Source organism: Heptranchias perlo, chromosome 10, assembly GCF_035084215.1.
Source record: "Heptranchias perlo isolate sHepPer1 chromosome 10, sHepPer1.hap1, whole genome shotgun sequence".
NCBI classification, from domain to species: Eukaryota; Metazoa; Chordata; class Chondrichthyes; order Hexanchiformes; family Hexanchidae; genus Heptranchias; species Heptranchias perlo.
The window spans coordinates 32263302-32285536 of record NC_090334.1 but is presented as its reverse complement, the minus strand read 5'-3'; the positions used below and the strand labels follow the sequence as shown (position 1 = coordinate 32285536).

At 39.0% G+C, this 22235-nt stretch overlaps 1 protein-coding gene across 3 annotated transcripts in view; it reads left to right on the top strand.

The window, feature by feature from the left end:
• strn3 (striatin, calmodulin binding protein 3) overlaps nt 1–22235 on the top strand; it is a 162274-nt gene that overhangs the window by 41432 nt on the left and 98607 nt on the right. For all 3 annotated transcript variants that reach the window (XM_067991404.1, XM_067991403.1, XM_067991402.1), the window contains exon 2: nt 16874–16977. In XM_067991404.1, coding sequence (XP_067847505.1) covers nt 16874–16977 — 104 coding nt within the window. The remainder of the gene's footprint in view (nt 1–16873; nt 16978–22235) is intronic.

The following is a 22235-nucleotide window of genomic DNA, read 5'->3' as shown; positions in this document are numbered from 1 at the left end:
ATCCCTGGAACCATTCTAGTAAATCCTTTCTGCACCCTCTCTAAGGCCTTCACGTCCTTCCTAAAGTGCGGTGCCTAGGATCGGACACAATACTCCAGTTGTGGCCAAACCAGTGTTTTATAAAGGTTCAACATAACTTCCTTGCTTTTGTACTCTGTGCCTCTATTTATAAAGCCCAGGATCCCGTCTGCTTTTTTAACCCCTTTCTCAACCTGTCCTGCCACCTTCAAAGATTTGTGCACATATACCCCTGCGCCCTCTCTAGAATTGTACCCTTTAGTTTATATTGCCTCTCCTCGTTCTTCCTGCCAAAATGCATCACTTTGCACTTTTCTGCGTTATATTTCACCTGGCACGTGTCCACCCATTCCACCAGCCTATCCATGTCTTCTTGAAGTCTATTACTATCCTCCTCACTGTTTACTACACTTCCATGTTTTGTGTCATCTGCAAATTTTGAAATTGTGCCCTGTACACCCAAGTCCAAGTCATTTTTATACATATATATAAAAAAATACGAATTAATACCGCTAGCTGAGTCACGGCAGTTACATCAGTGCTTTCACCAATTGCAATTGAAAAAGCAGCAGAGGACTTCGCTTTGTCACTGTTCACTTTTCACTGTTCAAATTCTCAGTGAAATCACTGAATCTCAGCGATGGTGTTTTTTGAGAGACTGATCTTTGCAAAAGCTTGCAGCTTATTTGGACACATTATTTCTGCAGCTTTTAGCATGCAGTTCTTCAAAAATAGTTTTGATGAAACATGGGAAATCAGACAGCTCGCCTGAACAGCAGCATCACTGGCAAGCATTGGTAAAAATTGATTGTTGCTTTCCCAAATATTTGTGTTAATTCAGAAAATTTATCTTTACGTAACTTTCCTGTGTACTTATATTTCCCACCATGGTTTGCTTCATACTGTCTTTGAATGTAATATTCTTTCACTACAGCTACTTGTTGCTTACAAATCAAGCACGTGGGTTTTCCATTCGTGTTCACAAAGAAATACAAAATTCTCCATTTCTTTTGAAATGCGCAGCACTCTTGATTTACCTTTCTAAAGACATGAGGGTTACTTGTCACTACAGAACTTAAATATCAGGGATCAATGTGCCGAGACGTTGAAAAACTGGGTCAAACAGTGGCAGGCACAATAACAGCCATTAAATGCGTGGGTTATGTAAGTGATTTCAACTCATTATAAAACTCACCCGGTGCCACCCCAGCCAGCTAAATAAAGCAATGAAAATTCATGGAAAGACTGCAGGTGGAAGTCCAATGGTATTGATGTATATTATAACCAGGCATTGAAGCAGCAGGTGTTCTTTGCATTGTTGTAATTTATGTTTCAGCAAACGTTCAGATTATTAATTTAATTTTTGTTTCAGTAATACATAATTTATTTTGCTTGTACTTTTGGGTCAAACCATGGAGGGATTATGAAATCAGAGAAGCAGCAGAATCATTTTAGCAATATTGGAGACACTGCCTATGCAGAAATTCTTTCCATGAGTTTTGCAGCAACCAGATCCTAAAAGATGGGATTTGCAAAGTGTCTCCCATGCTTATTACCTTTAAGTTGCACCACAGCTTTACGATGGAAGTTACTCTGTGCCCTTTTGCCAATTACTGCTAGCTTGATTTTGAGGGTTGCTGTGAAAACATATTTCATGCATTGAATGGTACTAAATGAAAGAATACATGCCGGGGAGATCAGCAGACACCAGAGCCACACTGGATGCAAGTGCCATGATGCCAGCAACCATACCTGCAGACCTTGCATAACTTACTTAACAATGACAGTGGGTAGTTCGCTGTTCGGATCAACGTGTAGCCACCTGCAGATCTGTTCCATTAACTACATGGACACCTAGAGACAACCTAAACCGAAAAGATAGCGGTGTCAGTGGCAGGCAAGGTTACCAGCGCACTCCACTTTATGTGGCTGCACCCCTTTCCAATCAAGCAAAAGGATTATCGGGCAATATTCTGCCTACAGATTCATGAAACAAGTGACTAACTCTGCTAACATGCACCAAACCTGCTCACCCATCACCCCTGTGCTTACTGATCTAGGATGGGGAAACAGACTTAACACACCCAGTGGGGAATTATGTATAAGTGCTATTTAATTACATCCTTTGCATGCCTCTGCTATAAAATTCAGCGACTGACATTATGAGTGAGTATGTTGAAGGTTTTTCAACACTGATCGGCAGTCATAACAGTGACATTGATTTCATATTGATGTGTTTATTGTTGACACTGTGGAGTTGGAAATGTATCATTCACTTGCTGCAAAGCTCTACTGTACAGGATATTTAATATTGTTGCATTATATAATATTTCCAGGGAACCCTGCCCTCGAAACCGACATGCCTTTCCTCACCACTTACTCAGGCTGCTCCCCAAGAAGATGAGAACAGATCAACTTAGAATGCAGCCACAAGATAACAGTGATTTTCTTCTGTTGTAATTGAGCACCTAAAGCTCCACATAGGGCAGTGACCCAACTTTGTGAGACTCCACTGTAAAGCTAGCAAAATCTGAATTATGCTGCCAAATTATCCTGACTCCTAAAGTATGTTGTTCCGAGTGTGTACTCAACCTTACTGATAGCTGCAAAGTGCTAATGTATTCTATAAGTACTATGTGACAAAACTATACAGTGACTTTTTCCCTTAACCAGAAAGACCCTGAGAAATGTCAGTTGCTTATACTGCATTTATGCTGAATCCCAGTACTGTGATCTGGGCTCTGCATATCAATCTATGTTAGAGTTATTTATGTCATAGGTTTTTAAAATGGGGCCCCTGGACCATAGGGGGCCTGTGAGGGGGTCCATGAAGACTTCAGATTTCAGTATTTGTTTTCTGTGTTGATTTCCTGACTTTTTTTTGATAATTCAAAAAACTTCTGCAATGAAAGTATGATGTCATGGCAAAGGGCTTTAATGCAGGTCATCCATGTTAATGTGGTATGGGTTTAGCTGCAGTGATAGGACACCACTACTTTACAACGGGCCTAGTAAATGCATGGAGACTAATTAACCCCAAGGAAAGAAAAATGTTTTTTGTTCAGGGATTTGGCTATAGCATTGATTTGCTATCCAGTACCTTTACAAGGGCTCTAAGTCTGTCTGACCACGTTACCACATGGATTGTCCATAACCTCAACACCCCTAAACATAGGCACTGAATGTACCGTTCCTCTGCCAGCTCTTTTACCCATTGCTAGCAAGGAATTTGACAACTTCATGACCGAGGAGTGTCTTACTCGATGTTTTCAGTGTCTTACTCGATGTTTTTCAGTGTCTTACTCGATGTTTTTCAGTGTCTTACTCGATGTTTTTCAGTGTCTTACTCGATGTTTTTCAGTGTCTTACTCGGTTTTTCAGTGTCTTACTCGATGTTTTTCAGTGTCTTACTCGATGTTTTCAGTGTCTTACAATAAAGTGTTCAGATCGTTGCTTGTTTTCATACCAAGATTTGTGACTTTTCAATGTTAAGATGCAAAAAGACTCTTCCACCCCACCCGCTGCCCACCTTTTACTCTGCTTTTGAGCCTTCTTTAAAAATATGAACGTACAATGTTCTCTCTTCAATTGCAATTTGGAGCACACACTGATGTGAGTCAAGGCCAGCCAGCTGCAGACCACCAACTAAGGCAGTTGAACAGTGTTTTGTTCTATATTAAGATGTTCCCACCCTGCTGGTGGCACTGTTGAACATCATCTACAAATTAATTTTATCCTTCAAGATCATGCACGGAATTGTATGAGTCAGGACCAGTTATCCAGTGATTTCTTTGATCTTTGCAACGTGCCTAAGCCATCCAGAAACACAAGTACTTGGTTGACCAGCCTATTACCTTGCAGGAAATGAAGATGAGCTCCTTGCTGCCTCAACCTTGTGAGGAACAGGTACACTGGGTTTCTGAAGATTCAAGCAGCACTTTGTCCCTCTTTTTGTCCAAGTTCTAATGAAACGATTGTTTAAAAAATATTAAACCACTCCAGAATCTTCATCTTGCATCGTCTCTTTGTAAGCCGCAACAGGCTGTGCTGAGGTCCATGTAGGGTTTTCATTGTTTCTTGTTGCTCAGTCTCCCTCAATTCAGCAAAAGTGCTTTATAAACTGAGATGATGGACATATTTATTTACTCATTAAAGATTGGCTGTGTTTGTGATGTATGTATATTTTGGTGTGTAAAATTTGTTCTCCCCAGCTCTCTCATACCCCTACTTATCATTGCTGGCTGGAATGCAATGGCTCGTATCCTTGCTTTGTTCTATGGGAGCTGGCAGCCCTCTTCGTGTTTTAGCCTAGTACGAGTGTTGCTGTGTCCATATGTACCATTTCCAGCAGGGATCTCTGGATCTTTTCACCCCATCCTGACCTGAGGCTATTTTCAGCATGCTCACCACTTACCCAGTTGGTAGCTGACCCAGCATTTTAAAAATTAAATACTTTAGGAGGATGGCGATTAAATCCAGCAGTAGCTTTTTGCTGATAAGTCATTCTTTATTTAAAAAAAATTGTTTCATTGTTTCGAGATTACAGAGTAACTTTGTGCAAATATCCCAGTGGTTTCTTATAGGGTGGTCTCCTTACAGTTTAGCCTTTACTGTTTTATTAATTGTTTTCTCACCTGGAGACTTGTGCAAAAGCAAATTTTGGCATTCCATAGTGAGGATTCTGTAGAGAATATGCATCTGATTTTTTTCACTGATCTTGTTGCCTAAATGAATACTGCTGATATTTCAAACCACATTTGTATTTTATATAACAGTAGAAATTTATAATGTGGTAAAAAGATGAAAATTGATTAGAGGCTACATTCCTTATGTTGCCATTTTACTTTCCGCTGGTACCTACTGTAATGCGAGCCAGTAGTAACAAGTTATATTGTTCACTCAATGCAGTTCTGTATTCAAGCGAAGTGGAGCTCTGCACATGCACTTCCATGCATGCATGGACCTCCACTAAGGCAAAATTACTCACGATGGCCACATGAAATTTTAATGTTGGCGAAGAGCCAAAAGGACAGACATTAATGGTACAGCAAACCACCTGGACTTTTTCTTAACTTTATTTTTAAAGTTTGAAAGATGGTTTTGCAACATTTGCAGATGTACTGTAACTTGAAGACCAAATAGTGTGAGACTGCCTCCATGAGGTGGGCTAATGCCTGATGCCAGAATTTTTATTGCACCCAGATCAGTGAGTTCAAACTAGTTATACCTGAATTTATGTATTGCACTAATGCAGAAACCATAATATAAGTGGTCTGTTGCATTTATATATAGGGAAAATCTACTTCACTGTTGGATACTTCATGCATTGAAGGGTTAATGTTGTGGTAGAGTTGTACAGAACATGAGCCTAACCTATGTGCTTAATATGGGTTTCAGTCTGCCTGGCGGAGGACAACAATGCATTTCAGATATTAGCTCCGATAAAATAGTTTAGTGCTATTTAAAAGTGAAAAGTTGAGTCACAACTTGCATTTATATAGTGCCTTTAACGTAGTAAAGCATCCCAAGGCGCTTCACAGGAGAGTTATCAAACAAACTTGGACACTCAGCCACATAAGGAGATATTAGGACAGGTGACCAAAAGCTCGGTCAAAGAGGTAGGTTTTAAGAAGTATCTTAAAGGACGAGAGCGAGACGGACAGGTTTAGGCAGCGTAGAGATCTCGGAGGTTTGTAGGGCTAGAGGAGGTTACGGACTTAGGGACGGGTGAAGCCATGGAGGGATTGGAAAACAGAGATGAGAACTTTAAAATCAAGGTGTTGTTGGACCGAGGGTAGCAGGTAGGTCAGCGAGAACAGGGGTGATGGATGAACGAGACTTGGTGCGAGTTAGCATACGGGCAGCAGAGTTTTGGATGAGCTCAAGTTTACGGAGGATGCAAGGTGGGAGGCCAGCCAAGAGAGCATTGGAATAAATGCAAGTCCTTTTCCTTTACACAAACATTACAATAAAATGTTCCAATATCTAATTAACCAACTGTCAGCCCATAGGTGTAGAATTTCACTGGATCAACAACCTCACCAAACATTAAAGCACTCAAAGCAAGACCCACAAAAGCAACAGAAGTTGTCCTTCCTTAAGTGAGTTTCAGTGGGCAAAGGCACCAATACCTGGCCTGTTCTGATTCCGTGAAGGTTTACTGGGTAAAGGCACTTTGACGCGTAGCTCTCTCAGTCAATGTATGGCAGTTGGCATCTGGCGCCCTCAGTTGTGTAGTCTATTGCAGACCCTTAATGTTGGGCACAACTGTTTAACCTTGCTAATGCCTCTGCCAGGCAGTTTAATGTATTTTGTACATTGCTTTCATAGAGAAAGCTAGGCTTTTCTGGAAAAATATTTAGAAAATCAATCAATTGTTGGGCTTGGGTGTGCAGTCTGTACTAGTTCTATAAGCATTATTCACTTAATACATTCTAAGAGCTCTATTCAAATTCCTAAATGTGTGAGAAAGAAACAAGCTTTTTATTCATCTGATGTGATTACATTTTTATGTTTAAAATGAAATGAATATTATTAAAATGCTGTTGAAAGTCAAGTTGTCCAGCCTGTAACTTCAGTTGTCAGTACAAGTCATTTATGCTTGCATGCAATTCTGATACACTGATCCATAAGGTAATATTCTAACCCAGTCCAAGACCTATGCCAAGAGCTATGCTGTGTAGTGTATTGCAGACCGTTAATGTCAGGCACAACCGTTTCACCTTGCTAATGCCTCTGCCAGGCAGTTTAATAATAATAAAAAAATCCATGAAACCAGGAACCAGTTTGCATGAAACAAAATCCATAAGATAAAATCTATTTCTGGAGAGGTGAGTTTCTCCAGAATTGTTTATGCTCCTGAATGTGCAGGCCAGTAACATTTACATCAGCATTTTGCTTCATACTTCACTCCATTCAGAATTCACTCTAGGATGAATCTTGCAGTGTATAATGGACTTTAAATATGTCGACTTTGTTTTGTGATGTGTTTTGAGATTTTTTGAAGTGGTAAATGCCAATATTATTATAACCTAGTAGATCTTTTGTGGCATTGATTGTGGGCTGAGGAGATCGAGCTATATGTCTCATGTTCCAGGTGTGGAAGAAGAGGTCTGGGTGGAGGCCAGCACTGAGACATAGGGTGAGAGTGAGCGCTGAGTGAAGTTTGAATTTTTTGGGTAGTTGGGCTGGGTGTTAGGATGTGGAAGTGAAGAAAATTAAATAAAAGGAAAATTTAAGGCCAGGAGCAGAGCTCATGGAGGTGTGGGCATGGATGTGGATCAAGAAATGATCTCCTGGGGTCCAAGGCTAATGGAGGCTCAGCATTCTGTAAATGGAATTGCAGGTGTATGCAGGCAACCTCTCTGCTACAGTATTCAAAGGGCTGTATGGTAATCCATTCAGCACTTAATTTGCAACATTTAAAACAACACTATTATCAAATGCTTTCTTTTCAGTATGTGTCATAGAATCATAGTGATACAGCATAGAAGGAGGCCACTCAGCCCATTATGACTGCCGGCTCTTTGAAAGGGCTATCCAATTCGTCCCGCTCCCCTGCCCTTTCCCCATAGCCCTGCAAATTTTTCCCCTTCAAGTATTTATTCAATTCCCTTTTGAAAGTTATTATTGAATCCGCTTTCACCACCCTTTCAGGCAGTGCATTGCAGATCGTAACAACTCGCTGCATAAAAAAAGTTCCCCTCATCTTGCCTCTTTTTTGCCAATTACCTTAAATCTGTGTCCTCTGGTTGCCAATCCTTCTGCCATTGGAAATAGAGTAAATAAAGAGAAACATCATCCATGATTTTGAACACCTTTATTAAATCTCCCCTTAACCGTCTCTGCTCTCAGGAGAACAACCCTAGTTTCGCTAGTCTCTCCACATAACTGAAGTCCCGCATCCCTGGTACTATTCTAATAAATCTCTTCTGCACCCTCTCTGTGGCCTTGCCAACCTCCCTAAAGTCATGGTGGCTGTATTTTGGCAAACCCTTTTTGCTCCATTGTGATTATGTAGAATTTTTTTCGTGGAATGTGATTCATGAGAAAGACTTTGTGTACTATGGTCAGTAATGAAATTTAAAAATAACAAAATAGAAAGGAGAAGAAAAAGATTTACCAGTGAAGAGGAAAACAATTGATGCACAGATTTGATGATCATTGTGTAGACAACAGGAGAAATTTTATTCTGAAGATTTATTGTAATACTGTTTTAAATTTAGTTTTTCTTGCTTAGTGTCACCTGAAGGGTCACTTCTTGGTTGCCTCAAACTTCATTGCACAATAGTTGTCTTGAATCTGCCATCCAGAATGGTTTCCACTAATGGTTAACCTGTGTTATCATATTGTCTGACTAAATAATATTGAGCTTTTTTTCCCCTCGTAGCAATTTTCACAAGTGGTGGCAAGCAATTCAACCATGGAGGACATTTCACTCAAACCCAACCCTGCCCTTACCCAATGCTCACTCATCTGCATTTTCAGCACAGATTGCTGGATTGTGATTCGGAGCAGGAACCCTGACTGATTTTCTCATTAATAAGCTAGCACCCCAACTTTTCTTCCTGCTGAGCTCCAAAAAATCAGCACAAACTGGGATTGAACCCAGGACTTTCCTAGTCTGTATGGTTCAGCTACTCACTGAAACTTAGGAACTGCCTCACAGGCATTGCTTAAATGCTTATTTTAAACTTTAGATGGTTCGTAACATGATTTGTTTGGTGACTGGCCATCTTAAGTTATCTTCAAATATGACACTTGCGGATAATGAAAAGTGACAGTGAAGGTATAGGATGTGATTAATCATTGTTTCACATTTCCATACTGTAAGATGATAGTGATATTTAAGAAGAATACCAGACGAGTTACAATAATGCAGCACATATTTACTTTCTATTTTGGTAGGTTTTTGCATCCTTATTACAAGTTGGTATCCACCTTTTATTTTGTTTTTTTTTACAAGGGCCTTAACTTTTAGAAAGTTTTGTATTCTGTTGTCACTTTCCATTTATTTTGCTGTATAACGTACTTTGAGTTCATTTTAACCTTTACACTGACAATGACCTATTTATAAGCAACAAATCCCAGTATGTCCGGGAGAAAAATGTCCGTAGATTGGTTAAGGTCTGATGAAGCTTCTTGAGTGCAAGTTTTTCAGAGGGCTTCTGAGGCATCGAATACATCTCTATTGCGACAACTTAATTATTTTCATAATGCCATGTAGTAGCAATTAAGAAATTACCCCTTTAAAAAGCTGAGCTGAAGATGGTTTGGGCTTAATATGTGTGTTGAGTGAAGAAATTGAAAGCTTCTAAAAGTAATCTCTTTGTGCTGCATTCAGTAATTCTCAATAAGTGAGGAACTTCTGGAGCTTCCAAACAGCCAAGTTTTGAAATCAGCCCCCCTGCATTGTTTACGAGTATAGAAGAAATATGTTTTCATTTAGCTGATGGTGTAAATGTAGAGAGTGATTTCAGTCCATACAACAGATGTAGATTTTGGAAAGCAGTTGCATTAAGCCAGCTGTTGATTTTCATCTTTCCCAGCTGACAACTTAGTTTCCATTGGAATAAGTTTTAAGTGTTATCTTTCCTTGCTCGATAATTATAGGTTTAGTCAGAAAATTAACAACAAGTATGTTTTTAGGGAAAAGAAGAGAAGGGGTAAAATGTAAATGAAAGCAGAACATTGCCAGGACATACAGATGCTTCACGGCAAGGTGGAAATTCAGAGCTGTTAAGCAATTTTTTAAAAAAAAAGTGATTAATCTTGCAATTAAAATTTTTAATCTGTTAATCTTGGTTTTAATTGCATACGTAATTGATACAATTACTATATCCATTTCAAGTTTGTTTTATTACTGATGCAATTATCATCCAAAAAACAACCCAGCATAAAAACCCTATTCTATTTCTGGATTCATATTGTTGTTCTTTATAGTTTCATACTTGCTTACACAGCATTATATAGAAAACTCAAACTGAATTGTTTATTGTGAAGAGAAAATTAAAAACCTTTGAGTCTTCAAATCCAAAAGCGCAAATTAAAAAGGGAAATTGTTCGGCTTTACATAACTACACCCAAAAAAATGCAGCAAAGCACATGAATCTAAAAAGATCTACAGTACTATTTATTGCTGTCATTTAATCAGCTGCTTAAACAGATACACTTGTTTATGTTTTCTGGTGGTAATCCTGCTTGCTTCTGACACGAAAGTGAGAAAAGCCGTATGCATGGCACTGTTGTCGTCGACCTTGCTAAGTATTTATGTGCCAGCTTTGCTAAACTTTTATGGGCACCAACATCCTTTGACCGCCATTCCAGAGGACAAATTTCCATGCTGATAACTGGTTCTGCTTTGTAACAAACCAAAGGGGTGTTGGTTGACTTTGTTCCTTCTGAATTGGATGCTGCTAAGAGTAGGTTCATTTTCTATTTTGGTGGTTCAGTTTCTGTAGTTTGTACACCAGACTGCTGGCCTTGTGAGACATCTGACAACAGTAAGGTAAGAATTAACTTCCACACCTCGTCCCTCTTGTATTTTTGAAGGCACTTCAGAGTCTTAAACCCTGGGCCCAAAGCTGTCGCTATCTTTCGTCATGTGAAATTAGTGCTTTCTTTGCATTTAGTTAAAAAGTCTGCAGTGAAAGAGTTGTTAAACTGAACAACATATGCTGGGTCATCATCTGAGACAACCATAACAAAAAATAAATGGCACAATGCAGGTAAAACTATGGAGCAGGAAACACACATCTTTTCTCTCAAGGAGCTTGGTCACATACGTGCAAGGCTTTAATACGGTTTCCAACTTTTGTAATTTGTCAAATTCAGCAGGAGTGGGCACTGCTCGCTTGTGCTTCTGAAAAGCTATTGTGACTGATAGCAAATCTATTTTCTAAGCAGCTGCTGAACCATCTGTAATCTGGAGTTCTTTCAGTTGGAACATTGCATATAAGAGATTCTTGTTTCAGTCCTTTGGTGGCCTGTTGCATTTCTAGTTCTGTATTATTAGCTGGCCGATTTTTGAAATGGCTCACGAGTTTTCTACATCTTACCAGTGAGTTTCTGAGGCCAGCTGTAGACTAATTGATGCAAGGCTCATGTTCAAATGGCAAAAGAATTGCTGCTGCTATCATATTGCGTGCGTTGTCGAAACCAATTGCTGTTACTTTGCCTTGGATATCCCACTCTTTCACAACATCCAAGCAACACTTTGCACATGATTCAGCATAATGTCTCTTCAGTGCGCTCTACTGTTAGCGCATAAGACTGTCGTGTCCAAACAGCATCAATCAGGTGTATAATGATTTCAAGATAGCCGGATCGCAGTGCAGGAATATGTTTCGCGTTTTTACACAGTCTCAATATGAGGATGAATGCCAAGTGTATTGTGAAGTGTGATAATTTTCTACCAAAAATAATTGTAAGGTAAAAATGTTTCATTAAAATGATTCCTCATCTACACGTAATTTAAAAATCCAACAAAGCTACATATCTACTTTACTTCAAAATGTTTCTATGTGTTTTCCTATGGTGCCTCAACCTGCTGTACTGCACTACCTGACTGTAATGCATGCCTCAGGGTCTGCTGTGGCCCTGTTAATAAACCTTTGTGGGGAAAAGTTCCCTATAATAGAGCATCAAAGCAGTTCCCCCCCCCCCCCCACTCCCAATCTCAAAGAAACATTTACAAGCATGCTTTTGGTGTGTACCCCTGTTGGTCCCCATTAGTGTCTGCTTCTGAACTGATGTGCGTATCATCGGGTGCTGGACTTCTCGCCGCCTTTTCTCGTAAATAATGAAACAGACACAAGAATGAGTAATGTGAAGAAAGGAATAATGTAACCATGGGGTGCAATCTTCCTATTCTATCAAAAACACCATAAATATTAGAAGATAGAAATTCATTGTTTCATGATTTTCATAGAAATTGCAGCACAGGAGGAGACCATTTGGCCCAATGGGCCTGTGCTGGTGCTTGTTCTTAAACTGGAGCTATCCAGGCTAATCCCCACATCCTTTTATGTTTTTTCTTTTCAACTACTTACCCAATTCCCTTTTAAATGAGGTCCATTGGCCACATGGTATGTCATTCTGGGTTCTACTCACCTGCTGTGAAAAAAAATCTTTTAACTTCTTTGTCTTGGAATACTTAAAATGCATTAATAAACCTTAGTGGGGAAACGTTCCCTATAATAGAGCATCACAAGCAGTTCCCCCCCACCTCCCAATCTCAAAGAAAGGAATGGGCGTCAAACATTACTGCACACCCATTGCTGTTCAAAATGACAGATTATGGGATTGTTAGCAAACTCAGCTGTGAAAATCCATTCTTTGAATTTAAAAGTCGACACGTTAGTTGGTGCATTAGAAAGACATTCTATAAAGTTTAAGTTGAGGCTGCATTAATTGCAACATTTTCTTAGACTGCATTTATCTTAAACTCAGGCCCTTGACTATTGCTTCAGATATATTTAGCCATCATTTCCTGAATTAGAATTGGTTTGTGAGACACCTAATTTATTTTTTTTTAAAATCAGAGCAACATTAGAAATAGGAGCAGGAGTAGGCCATACGCCTCCTCGAGCCTGCTCCTCTTTCAATCAGGTCATGGCTGATCTTCAACCACAACCACTTTCCTGCCCGATCCCCATATCCCTTGATTCCCCTAGGGTCCAAAAATCTATCTATCTCAGCCTTGAATATACTCAACTCTTGAGTGTTTCTAAGCAATTCTAAGTGCTGCACCTGACTGAAGAGAGTAACTATATTTTTGCCTTTGGGTTGTTTCTATACATTGCCTCCCGGAGCAGGCACGAGGGGCTGAATGGCCTACTCCTGTTCCTATGTTCCCTTCCACCATTCCTTCCCAGTTTTTTTTTTAAAAACTGCCCTCCTTGTTTTATTTATATTGTCAAAATTGCAGCCTGTGATTGAAGAACAGAATCTTTTAATACCAGTTTATACTACTCAGTTCACACCAAAGGAAAATTGGTATGGACTTCACTCGTTAATAAACTTGCAGAACGGGCGTGTAAATGGCAGATGAATTTCAATATAGATAAGTGTGAGGTGGTGCATTTTGGTAGGAGGAATAAGGAGGCCACATACTCCTTGGAAAATAAGTCTAAATGGGGTAGAGGAGCAAAGGGATCTCGGGGTACGTATTCACAAATCATTAAAAGTGGCAATGCAAGTTAACAAGACCATAAAAATGCAAACAAAGCACTGGGGTTCATGTCTGGAGGGATAGAATTGGAAAGCAGAGAAGTTATGTTAAACTTGTATAGAATCTTGGTTAGACCACACTTGGAATACTGTGAACAGTTCTGGTCTCCATATTACAAAAAGGATATAGAGGCACTGGAGAAGGTGCAAAAAAAATTACAAGGATGATACCAGAATTGAGAGGTTATAACTATAAGGAAAGACTGAACCAGCTGGGGCTCTTTTCTCTAGAAAAGACATAGAGAAGATGTTTCCACTTGTGAGGAGTCCAAAACTAAGGGTCATAAATATAAGTTAGTCACTAATAAATCCAATCGGGAATTCAGGAGAAACTTCTTTACCCAGAGAATGGTTAGAATGTGGAACTTGCTACCACTTGGAGTAGTTAAGGCGAATAGCATAGATGCCTTTAAGGGGAAGCTAGCTAAGTAAATGAGGGAGAAAGGAATAGAAGGATATGCAGATGGGGTTGGATGAAATAGGGTGGGAGGAGGCTCATGTGGAGCATAAACACAGGCATAGATAGTTGGGCCGAATGCCCTATTTCTGTGCTGTAAATTCTATGTAATTCTGTGTAACTCCAAACTTTTATCAGTATCCTGCCATTGCATTATATTCATAATAGCAGGTTTTAATGTTGTGTAAATTAGTACTCAGTGTTGATCGTCCACGTGTTCCCCTAGAGAACAGGAGATTTTATAACATGCTGCTGTTTTGTGATCTTTATGATTCAGTATAATGCAACACAGTGTATTTATACACAGAGCCTTGAGGGAAACTGGTTATCTGCAAAGGTTTAAATGCAAACCCAAAGAGAGCATGATGAAGTGATGAAGTATAAATATAAACTTACTATATGGTAGATTTAATAGTTCTTACTTAATCAGAGCTGTCCCCAACTACAGGGACTTTGCATATTTTATAACTTCTTGGTATTACTGTACTTCATAAACAACTGTGCGTTATTTTTCCAAAAACTGTTGACTTGGAGCTGAGCTTCATTAATTGGAAAGAAAATTGTGGTTAAAAAGTTCCTTGTTTTTGTTTGATCCTGAAGCTTTAACCCAAACTTTATAGAAAGTTTTTTTTGTATAATAAAGGATTTTCTTCCAAAATTTTCCTTCTGCCTAATATGGCTAAATGGTTCTGCGGTACACATATTCTTCTTGCAGTGCAAAGCTGCTTTCCATAGGATGTTCATAGTGTTTTCAGTGCTTGGAAACCTGACTACTGGAATGTCCTTGTGATGCCCCTGAAGCTTTGAGTGAGATGACTACCTTTTTTAAACATACTAACATGAGCAGTTCATTGTTTGGGGTATCGAGGCTGAAAGTCATTCTGGCTTCTTGGCAGCAATTTCCCTTTCCTGTTCTCCATCCTCTGTAAACGTCAGCTTATCCAAAACTTTGCTGCATGTGTCCGTCCTATCCTGCACCAAGTCCTGCTTGCCCAACGCTCTTGTCCTTGCTCACCTACATTGGCTCCCAGTCCCTTGACAAATTTAAAATTCCCATCCTTGTGCTTAAATCCGTCCATGGCCTCTACCTTTTCTATCTGCAACCTCCTCCCGACCTACTATCCTTGATCCCTGAACTCACCGTACCTTTCACTCCTTTCCCTTCACCCTGACATTGGCGGCTGTGCCTTCAGCTGCCTCGGCTCCACTCACTGGAATCCCTGCCAAAACCCCTCCGTTTATCCATCCCCCTCTCCTCCTTTTAAGAGCCTCCTTAAAACCCACCTCTTTGACCATGTTTTTGGGATTATCTTACCATTAGTGTGCCTTCTGATGCTTTCTTTGCCTAGACTCTTCTAGTCAGTATCAAAATCCTTTTTATATTGGAACACTTGGCGTAGAGTACATGCATATTCTTAGCATTGGTGTTCTCAGCTCAGGATATCGATGGGCATTGATCAAATAACATTAGGGAAGAGAAGAAATCTTGCACCTTCATTATTCTCTTTTATCAGGGCTTGCGAGTGTTGCTTGATTTCTTTGGATAATTGTGTTCAAATGGCCATGACCAAAGGAGGAACAAATGACACTGATGTAACCAGTGAAGCTCTGGCTGTCTCAGACAGGTTTGCTAGCTATGAAGCCCCAAGGACTATGTGTCCAACTTGTTTACCTCCATTTGTCAACTCAGGAAAGAACTTGAGACATGGATTGATGGGATCTTTCTATCCCTAGAGCCTTGTATTTTGATCCCTAGGACTTGATCTTTGGACTTGCCAATCCCCAAGGAATTCCTACGATCTACTCGGACGTAGAATATTATGTAGAATAAGAATACCCTCTGTAATTTGGGGTAAGATCACTTGACTAAAAATATAGGAGACCACTTTGAGGCATGCACCTCATTATCCCTCTATATAAACCTACGGTCAATAGAGGGTTTCCTGTTACTTGGGTCAGAAGTCAGAGAGAATTGGGTCTTGGAAAATATAATTCTGGCCTTTCAATTTTTTTTTAGTGTCTGCTATTGTTTAGGAAAATATTTTTATATGCCAGTAATTTACCATTATGCATGTCCCCATTACAATCAAAAAATTACCTCATCACTGTTTTAGCAATTGATTTTTGATCAAATTGCTGAAGTACCAAATAAGAGAAGTCAATGGAGTGGAATTTTGCCTGTCTTCACATAGGAAGGCTGAACAAAAGCCTTCAAAGGAGCAAGATGGTTAACCTGGACTGGGTTGGGTCATCTAACTTAAATTGAAAGCACAATCTCTCTGTACTCTGTCCTATTGCTCTGGACAGCAGTTTGCTCCCTTTGCAGCTTTCTGATGCTCGACAGTCTTTTGATGCTCGTGTTACAATTTTATAAGGCCTCTTCACAGCTGCCGCAGAGATCAGAAAAAGGCTAACTGTCCATTGTTTGAGTCTGGGAGAAACCTCACGTCTTGGAGGAAGGAAGAATGATGGTAAATTACCTCAAGGATTTCAGAACATTTGCATGTCACAATGTATATGCAGTAGGTGGCCAAAGGAGTAGTGGGGTGCTTCTGTTGGTGGTGATAGTTGGCAGAACAAGGATTTTTTGCTTTTTGATGGGCACTGTCAATAAATTGTAAACAATTTTACAACACCAAGTTATAGTCCAGCAATTTTATTTTAAATTCACAAGCTTTCGGAGGCTACCTCCTTCGTCAGGTGAATGATGTGAAAATCACATCGTTTTCACATCGTTCACCTGACGAAGGAGGTAGCCTCCGAAAGCTTGTGAATTTAAAATAAAATTGCTGGACTATAACTTGGTGTTGTAAAATTGTTTACAATTGTCAACCCCAGTCCATCACCGGCATCTCCACATCATGACTGTCAATAAAGGCAGTGCACATGGGTAAACTTTGCTTATGGTGGGGCTAACCTGCACTCCTGTCTAAATTTCTTGTGTAGTTGCCAAGAGCCGTTCACATTTGTGAAGCAATTGCTGCAATGCTCATCTGTGGGAAAGTAGCTTCTTTTTTCCCCACACCACAGGTGATATTTGACATGAGTGCTAATGTTCAATAATCATATACTTGCTGTCCATTTTTAAAATTAAAAATCCATTATGTTGCAGAAACAGTGAGGTATTGATGCAGCTATTTAACTTCTTGTTTTTATTTTTTTTTACAGGCTCGGATAGCATTTTTACAAGGAGAAAGGAAAGGTCAGGAAAATTTAAAGAAGGACCTAGTAAGAAGAATTAAAATGTTAGAGTATGCTTTAAAACAAGAAAGGTGAGTGTTTTGGTGTACTGTTTGTGTTCATGATTTTCAACTGGTGACTAGAATCCTATTAAAAAAAAACTGGATTTAAACATCAAATCAGCAAAGTATCACATTCTAACTGGAAACTATTAATTTTCAGCAAAGTGGGATTAAAATTCATCCTTATTTGAATACTTGTATCAGCACAGTTGCTCACTTGCTTGCTGACTTACATAGAATTACATAGAAAGTACAGCACAAGAACAGGCCATTCAGCCCAACAGGTCCATGCTGGTGTTTATGCTCCACATGACCCTTCATCTGACCCCATCAACATATCCTTTTATTCCTTTCTCCCTCATGTGTTTATCTAGCTTCCCCATAAATGCAACTATGCAAGTCACCTCAGCTACTCTTTGTGGTAGCGAGTTCCACATTCTAACCACTCTCTGGGTAAAGAAGTTTCTCCTGAATACTCTATTGGATTTATCAGTGACCATTGTATATTTATGGCCCCTAGTTCTGGTGTCTCCAGCAAGTGGAAGCATCTTCTCTACGTCTACCCTATCAAACCCTTACACGGCCATTAGACTTAAGTTTATTTTGTGTAAATATGATATATTTTTATTTATTAATCTGTTCAGTGTGTTTATTTTGCAGCTGTTGATTTCAATGCTGCTTATTATCCTACATCGTTGGCAGCTAATCTTGTTCATTTTATTCAAGAAAGGCATGGATAACTGGCATGAAATAAGTAGAATTACTGATACACAAATTAGATATAAGGGTTATTTCAACTGATTCCCTGTAATAAATAGTTCAATAAAAAGAAAGTGATGCACTGTATGGCATGGCACTGAATCATACGTACTGAAAGAGCATTCCCACAAGAACATTTGTGAGGCATTGTCACTTTAGAGTATTTATAGAGCTAAATGGAGTGCACATACTTTAAAATAATACTGATTATGTAAATATTCAGAAATGGAGTGATGGTCTCCCTGTGTCACTCCAACTCCCAGTTTCATGTCACCGCCCATAAGCCACGACAATGCAGGAAACAGTCAGTGCAGGACTCCGTGCTGGAACGAGGGGAGTGTGAGACTGGTGCTGCAAGTCCAAGATAGACAGAAGAATGATACTTGCCAAGAGCAGATGTACTCTCAGAATGAGCTACAGCACCAGTCACTATAGTCATAGAGTGCAGGACACAAGCTCAAAGTGACGGGATTGGGATCAGAGAGCGTGCAGTGCGAGCAGGAGCAAAAAGACTTGGTCCGAGTAGGGCTGGGATCAAGAAAGGCAGAGATACTTGCCACAGGCAGTTTGTTCACCTGTCAGGTGCTGTGGGAGCTAGTTCTGATGAATGGCTTGTGCCACTTGTGAAGAGTTCCCTTTATTACTCTTAAGATTACAGGTGAATAGAGGTTATTTTATGTACCTGGACACTGGTCATTTTCGTGGTAAAGTTAAGTTCATACGATCCCAGTCCAACATGAATGTAACAAAATTAAATTAAATGAAAATTTCCCATTTTGCAATACATATGGATATAGATCATTAGCACAAATAATTTGTCTGCAAAAATTGTAAAATTATATACAAACTGAATAAAAATGGGACAGTGGAAAAGCACACTACCCCTGCGTGCTATTAGAGCTTTCTGGGGTTGGATGTCTCTGGATAGGTTCCCCAGGCTATTGAATTAAATTGAATTGAGTTGGGTTGCTCTGGGATATTAGTGGTGCCTTCCCATCACAGAAATGAGGCCAAGACCCAAAATGGCAGGTCTCCTTGAGGTAAGAAAAGGAAATGTTTCTAAATAGGTAAAGAAAGAACTTACATTTATATAGCATCTTTCATGACCTCAGGACGACCCAAAGTACTTTACAGCCAATGAAGTACTTTTGAAGTGTAGTCACCGTTGTAATATAGGAAACGTGGTAGTCAATTTGAGCACAGCAAAGTTCCACAAACAGCAATGAAATAAACGTCTGTTTTCGGTGTTGGTTGAGGGATAAATGTTGGCCAGAACTCCCCATCCTTTTTTTAATAGTGGCGTGGGATCTTTTATGTCCACCTGAGAAGGCAGACGGGGCCTCGGCTTAATGTCTCATTCGAAAGACGTCTCATCAGATGTGCGAGTGCTACCGTTGAGCCAAGGTAATCTTTATAAGGTTTTTTTTAAACATAGGCATTAGAGAGTGCTCGACACCTAGCTTCCAACTTAAGCAATGCATACACTTCCACTGCTTGAAATTATATTTTGCTATTACTTACTTTCAATGTTTATTTTATATAGTCTTGCACAAGTCTTTAGAGTCAACCATGACTAGCTGGTCTGAAGCTAATGAACAGTAGGTCAGTGTACTATTAGCATATTTGGGTGGCAGAAATGCTGTTTGTGGATTTTAATGTCATGGAATTGGGCAGCATTAGGATCTGTAACTGCAGTTTCTATTTCAATGTATGGACATTATATTTTCTTCCGGTACATGAGGCACAATTCTCATGCATTCATTGATAATTGAGCAGTTTTCTCATACTGTACAATATTTAATATCTTTTGGGAGATGTGGTTATAGAATCTAGTAGGTGATGTACATTATTTGGTTTCCATCCTATTAGTATTTATTTTTACTATGCATATTGTCTTTTGGAGTGCTTTTGCAGTATTTTAATAAAAACCATCTCTTTACATTATAATTTGCCAACTGAGCTCCTTGTAGTTTACTTGAAATTAATAATCTATCCAATACTAACATTTTCTGAATGAGAATGTAATATTTTTAAAGCATATAAAGTGCACAGATCTTTAAGAATGTCATTTATCTTAAAACATTTGAGTTTCGATTGGATAATTTTGTTTTTGAATAAAAAAGTAAAGCTGATTGGGCTCCTAAATAATTAATCAAAACATTGCTTGGATGCCTGTTTTGTCTTTAAACAGGCCTGTAATGTTCTTTGTAAATGCGGCTTGGGCATGTGTGCTTCCTGATTTTTCCTCTTTGGTATCCTGCCCTACTGAGTCTTAGCCCTTCGCCTAAGTTTTAAAAAAAGCACAATGACATGTAAATTTTTGCTCATGTTTTGCCACCAAATGGTGGATCTGACAAAAAAGCGTGAGTACTTCCCGGATTTCTGTAATAACTGATGTAACTGCTCGATTAAGAACAGCAGTGCTGAATTTTATTTAAGTATAAGTTCTGTTTCGAGCTCGCTTTTAGTTGGCAAATAATGCTGAATAAATTGAAACTTTTCTATTTTTCCCTCCAATTTCTCTTCTCACAGTTTTGATAGACTAATTTAAAGCTGCTTTTGTCCTGTGATATAAAGATATAGCCTTATAGAATGCACAAAACTGATTTAAGTTCAGTCTTTTTTCTCAATACAGGTATAATAATTTTCCTTTCTCTTTCACAAACTGGTTTGTTAAATGTGCTGAATTTGTCTTGTCAAATGTTCAGAGTGGACAGATCTGTCCAGCAGCGCATGGTCCATCTCGTTGCCGTAAGAAAGAAGGACAATTTATTTGTGAAAAAATGCATCAATGAAATGATAATACAACAAAATTACTCAGTTTAATCAGATACACTTCACAGTTGATTACAGAGAGATGTAGCCTACAATAAAGAATATGGGTCAGGTAAGTTTATTAATAAAACTTCTTGAGACTGTGAAATAGGTCAGGATTCCTCTGGTTGAAATATGAGATAAATGGAGAGTGAAACGGAATTATTTTTATACCATCCACAAATGAGATTGTAGAATTGCATTTATCTACAGTAACAGTGGTGAAGCATTGATTTAATTCTGTTCATGTAGATAAAATATAGAGTTGGTGAATTAAAAAATAACTTATGGTACAAAAAGAATATTGCAACTGTTGAAAGGATACTGAAGAGAGCAACCAGAATGATTGAGGGGATTGGATTCTGAGGACGATTATGTAAATTGGGCATGTTCTCACTGGAAAAGAGAAGGTCAAGAGGTGATATGATTGCTGATTTTAGGATTCTAAGGGGACTAGATAATGTAGACCATGACAAGCTGTTTCACTTTGTCCAGAACAGTAGAACCTGAGAACACGGCCTGCATTTGAAGGGAGGTAAATTCAATACTAAGCTGTGGAAACATTATTTCATTGAGCGAGAGGCCAATCTGTGGAACAGGCTCCCTGGGGAGACTGTCAAAGCAGATAATATTGATTCATTCAGATGCAAATTAGATAGATTTCTTTCAGAAAATAATATTTTACAATACAATATATGAGTAATTTGAGACATGATATAAGTAAGTGTAACATGCTTGGGAGGAGCAGGTGACTTCGGACCTATGATTCTGAAAACTTTCCACCATTGGGGCTTTTCTCTACAACAGAGGTAGTTAAGGGTGGAATCTAATAGAGATTTTCAAGATTATGAAAGGTTTTGATAAGGTAAATAATGAATGATTGTTTCCCTGTTTGGTGAATTGATAACAAGGGGACATAGATTTAGGATTATCACTGGAAGAACAAAGGGAGAAGTTAGAAGTTTGTTTTCACACACAGGGTTATTGGAAAATGAAATGCTACACCACAAATGGATATTGGGGCAGATACTGTAACATAATTTAAAAGGGAATTGGATAAGTGTTTGAAAATGAAGAAGTAAAAGGATACAGGGAAAGTTCAACTAGAGGTTTCAGGGATTGAAGTAAATAGTTCCAGTTGAACTAGGACAGACACAGATGCACTAGACTGAATGGTCTCCTGTGCTGTCATTTATATGATTCAAGCACATTGCATTATTTGGATGCACATAATGTGTTCCACTGTACTGATTGGATTTCTTATTTTCCCTCACCTCTGTTTTTAATTTTATCCATTGTTTACCTGGGTAACCAGTAAAAGATTCCTAGTTTTATTTAGAATCTCTAATGTTAAGAGGTGTATTCTATACTCAGTGGTTTTATTAATGATGGTGGCTTCCCAGGCTCCAGTATTCATTTTGTATTGTGAAAGACAAAAACCAGTACTTGAACTGGTTGGGTAGTAAATTTTAATTTAGCTTTTTGTTTAAAAGGTTGAAAGTTATGGATATAGTCAGTTTGTTCACAGTTGGATTCTATCTTCCTCACTCTCCAGTACATCACTTCATCTATTATAATGATGCTGATGATTAGATTCACAGCCAAAAGAAATCAAAGGAGCATTTTGGTGAATGTAACAAATGTTTCTCTCTTTCACCTTATTCCTCCTTCACCCGCCCCCAACAGCCTCGTCTCCCTGGTGAGGAAGTTAAGAA